Raw genomic sequence first — 5,000 nt, forward strand, 5'->3', positions numbered from 1 at the left:
AATACAATACAACACAGCCACTCTGCACACAGCATCTCTACAACACAATAATACAACACAGCCACTCTGCACACAGCATCTCTACAATACAACACAACACAGCCACTCTGCACACAGCATCTCTACAACACAATACAACACAGCCACTCTGCACACAGCATCTCAATACAACACAGCCACAGCCACTCTGCACACAGCATCTCTACAATACAATACAACACAGCCACTCTGCACACAGCATCTCTACAATACAACACAGCCACTCTGCACACAGCATCTCTACAATACAATACAACACAGCCACTCTGCACACAGCATCTCTACAATACAACAACAGCCACTCTGCACACAGCATCTCTACAATACAATACAACACAGCCACTCTGCACACAGCATCTCTACAATACAACACAGCCACTCTGCACACAGCATCTCTACAATACAACACAGCCACTCTGCACACAGCATCTCTACAATACAACACAGCCACTCTGCACACAGCATCTCTACAATACAATACAACACAGCCACTCTGCACACAGCATCTCTACAATACAATACAACACAGCCACTCTGCACACAGCATCTCTACAATACAACACAGCCACTCTGCACACAGCATCTCTACAATACAACACAGCCACTCTGCACACAGCATCTCTACAATAATACAACACAGCCACTCTGCACACAATCTCTACAACACAGCCACTCTGCACACAGCATCTCTACAATACAATAAACACAGCCACTCTGCACACAGCATCTCTACAATACAACACAGCCACTCTGCACACAGCACCGCTACAACACAATACAACACAGCCACTCTGCACACAGCATCTCTACAACACAATACAACACAGCCACTCTGCACACAGCATCTCTACAATACAATACAACACAGCCACTCTGCACACAGCATCTCTACAATACAACACAGCCACTCTGCACACAGCATCTCTACAATACAATACAACACAGCCACTCTGCACACAGCATCTCTACAATACAACACAGCCACTCTGCACACAGCATCTCTACAATACAACACAGCCACTCTGCACACAGCATCTCTACAATACAATACAACACAGCCACTCTGCACACAGCATCTCTACAACACAATACAACACAGCCACTCTGCACACAGCATCTCTACAATACAACACAGCCACTCTGCACACAGCATCTCTACAACACAATACAACACAGCCACTCTGCACACATCATCTCTACAACACAATACAACACAGCCACTCTGCACACATCATCTCTACAACACAATACAACACAGCCACTCTGCACACAGCATCTCTACAACACAATACAACACAGCCACTCTGCACACAGCATCTCTACAACACAATACAACACAGCCACTCTGCACACAGCATCTCTACAATACAATACAACACAGCCACTCTGCACACAGCATCTCTACAACACAATACAACACAGCCACTCTGCACACAGCATCTCTACAATACAATACAACACAGCCACTCTGCACACATCATCTCTACAACACAATACAACACAGCCACTCTGCACACAGCATCTCTACAATACAATACAACACAGCCACTCTGCACACAGCATCTCTACAACACAATACAACACAGCCACTCTGCACACAGCATCTCTACAACACAATACAACACAGCCACTCTGCACACAGCATCTCTACAACACAATACAACACAGCCACTCTGCACACATCATCTCTACAATACAATACAACACAGCCACTCTGCACACAGCATCTCTACAATACAATACAACACAGCCACTCTGCACACAGCATCTCTACAATACAACACAGCCACTCTGCACACAGCATCTCTACAACTACAACACAGCCACTCTGCACACAGCATCTCTACAACACAATACAACACAGCCACTCTGCACACAGCATCTCTACAACACAATACAACACAGCCACTCTGCACACAGCATCTCTACAACACAATACAACACAGCCACTCTGCACACAGCATCTCTACAACACAATACAACACAGCCACTCTGCACACAGCATCTCTACAATACAATACAACACAGCCACTCTGCACACAGCATCTCTACAACACAATACAACACAGCCACTCTGCACACAGCATCTCTACAACACAATACAACACAGCCACTCTGCACACAGCATCTCTACAACACAATACAACACAGCCACTCTGCACACAGCATCTCTACAACACAATACAACACAGCCACTCTGCACACAGCATCTCTACAACACAACACAACACAGCCACTCTGCACACAGCATCTCTACAATACAACACAGCCACTCTGCACACAGCATCTCTACAATACAATACAACACAGCCACTCTGCACACAGCATCTCTACAACACAATACAACACAGCCACTCTGCACACATCATCTCTACAATACAATACAACAGCCACTCTGCACACAGCATCTCTACAATATAACACAGCCACTCTGCACACAGCATCTCTACAATATAACACAGCCACTCTGCACACAGCATTGTCACTGGAGCCCCTGACACAATCAGCGAGACAGAACAGAACACTACACTCACTGCACTCCCAAGAGAAAGAGACAGAGACAGACAGAGATCTGTTCAAACACAATTCATCAGCCCTCTTGGTAAAGAACAGCACTCCTTATTAATTATTAATAAGTTGGCTCTTGGGCCACTCCTGAAAGAGAGAGAGTGTAACTCCTCCCACCTCTTCTCGTATTTGGCCAGTTTCTCCTCCTCCCAGGCTGTGTTCCCGCCCCCAAAATTCTTCTTGGACGTCCTCTGGATACCCTGAAAAACAGAGAGGCCTTTCAATACACCTATCATACTGGGGGGGGGGGGGGGGGGGTGTCAAACGTTCCTGTGCTTGCTTCACAGCAGTGCTTGCATGACTTGTCATGACAATAAAGCATCTGAATACAGATTTGAGGGTCGACCCTGCACAACAGTTTTTGCGGTGGTTTTAAGCAGAAACTGAGCAGACTTCGTACGATAACGTATGAATGGTACTTACTGTTCTCCGGACTCTTATGTCCTAGTATTCTTTTCCTCTTCCTCCGGAGGGAGGAGAGAGAGAGAGAGAGAGAGAGAGAGAGAGAGAGAGAGAGAGAGAGAGAGAGAGGGAGACATGACCGTATCAATCTTATTGTGCTTCACAAGCAGCCCACCAGGTCTGTGACATGTGCCGAGGTGCAGATCGTGACACGCATCGTGTGGCGGGAGCAGCGTGTCGCGACAGCCCTGCTCATGCTACCTTGTTGAAGCTGTCGGTGAGGAGACGGCAGGTCTCGCAGGGCTGGCGCTTGGCTGTGACTGCAGGGGGCAGCAGAGAGCACAGCGCAGCCAACCACAGCAGCGCAGGCACCACAGAAAGTGACATCACGGAGAGGCAGGCGGGACACAGCAAGCTGGGGAAAACAAAACAAAAAAGACATTCAACACTAATCATCTAATGCACCAGCCACAGAGGAAATATTTAAAAGGTTATATACTGGGAACCACTTTGGGCTGCTGTGAAGCATCTGTGTTTTTATGACAGACAGATTCAAGGCACAGTTCATTTCAGCACTGCAGGGGTTAATGAGTATTACAGCACTGGGGCAGGGGGGGGAGCTCTAGCTATGGTAAACATGCAGTGCGGAGAGCAGTATCGGTGCTCGATTTGTATTCACTGGCAAACATGAGCGCATCTTGTATTTGTAGTCAGAATGTATAAAAGACGCACAGAATATCAATGCGTGAACGGCATATGCAATCATTTCATGCGGTGCTACCAGGTTTCTTTTTTGCTACCGAATACATTTCAATCCCAGCTGTTTCCACACGCGTCTTGGCTCACTGTACCTGTAAAGTCGGCTCCACTGCAGTTCTGCGGGAGCGCGTCTCGTCACTGTGTGCGATTGAAACAGGAGGACAGTGTGAACCCCAGTGACCGCTCTCCCGGGAAACTGCTTGCTTTCAACCTGCCTAATGATGTGCTGCTGAAACCGGGACTGCACGGAAGGAAGCAGCTGATCTCGTATTGATACAACAACAACACCGTGCCGCAGCGAGAATGGGCTACTGCTATTATTATTATTATTATTATTATTATTACAAGTAGCAAACAAACCCGACACACTAACAGCGACAAACGAACAGGTGCGATATAGTAATACGAACGACGGCAGACCCTATGCAGAATATGCCAGTGATAAATTGATATCTTAAAGACAGGCCCGTATAAAGACTGTGTCTGTGCTACACACGCCCATGCACGTAATACACGATTTTAATCAATATACGCATGCAATAAACAAATAAAACATTACACGTTTTCATGTTCTTAGCTGTGAATAAATGAAAACAGCTGGCACCGTGTGACCCAGCATTCGCCGCTAATATATTAACAGCACAGCAAAATGCGTCTGCGTGTAGTTTTACCTGGAAACGTCAACACGGGGTTTCGGTCCTGAAAAGCGCGTCACTGACGGCAGGGAGGGTTTCCCTCCAGGTCGAGACGCAGCAGCCCGGTTCGGTTCGGTTCGGTTCTGAGGAGAGCTGCACCGCGCACCCGTCTCCCTTCTCTCTCCGGATTCCAGCTGTTTCGAACAGCTGAAACAACCCGCTTGTTCCCATTGGACGGGGCAGGACGCTTCCTCCAATCACCGCCCGCCGAATTCTAGGAAGCCGTCGACCCTTCCCGGGGCAGCCAATGAGCGGCTGGGATGGGGTTTAAAGCCACAGTGCAGGTATATATTGCGACTATTCCCCGTTCTCCAATCACTGCAGTGCGTTGAGCAGCTGCTGCACAGGGTCACATCTCCAGCACTGGAAACCTTATTTAAATAAACAGCCATGTAGATAGGCAGTTGATAAGACCACTCTTCGCAATGCATTCTGGTAAGTGTAGTCCCGCTGTCAAAGGTAGCTGAGACAGGATGCATTGGGGTGTGAGTTGAAAAGCCTGTCCCAAACTGTCCTAGTGTACATGGAGTCACAGGG

The 5,000-nt window shown here is 47.7% G+C and overlaps 1 protein-coding gene across 3 annotated transcripts in view; it reads right to left on the reverse strand.

Annotated features, from left to right (window-relative positions):
- The window catches only part of LOC121298489 (protein disulfide isomerase Creld1-like), a 12,502-nt gene extending 7,856 nt beyond the window's left edge, over positions 1 to 4,646 (reverse strand). Inside the window, exons 1-3 of one of the 3 annotated variants that reach the window (XM_041225628.1) lie at positions 4,440 to 4,646; positions 3,271 to 3,424; positions 2,725 to 2,807 (exon numbers count right to left, since the gene is read on the reverse strand). In XM_041225628.1, coding sequence (XP_041081562.1) covers positions 2,725 to 2,807; positions 3,271 to 3,396 — 209 coding nt within the window. In that variant the 5' untranslated portion in view covers positions 3,397 to 3,424; positions 4,440 to 4,646. The other 2 variants (XM_041225626.1, XM_041225627.1) reach the window with 2 other exon arrangements.
- Between the last annotated feature and the right edge of the window lie 354 nt (positions 4,647 to 5,000).

The sequence above is a fragment of the Polyodon spathula genome, chromosome 23, assembly GCF_017654505.1.
Source record: "Polyodon spathula isolate WHYD16114869_AA chromosome 23, ASM1765450v1, whole genome shotgun sequence".
Lineage (NCBI taxonomy): Eukaryota > Metazoa > Chordata > Actinopteri > Acipenseriformes > Polyodontidae > Polyodon > Polyodon spathula.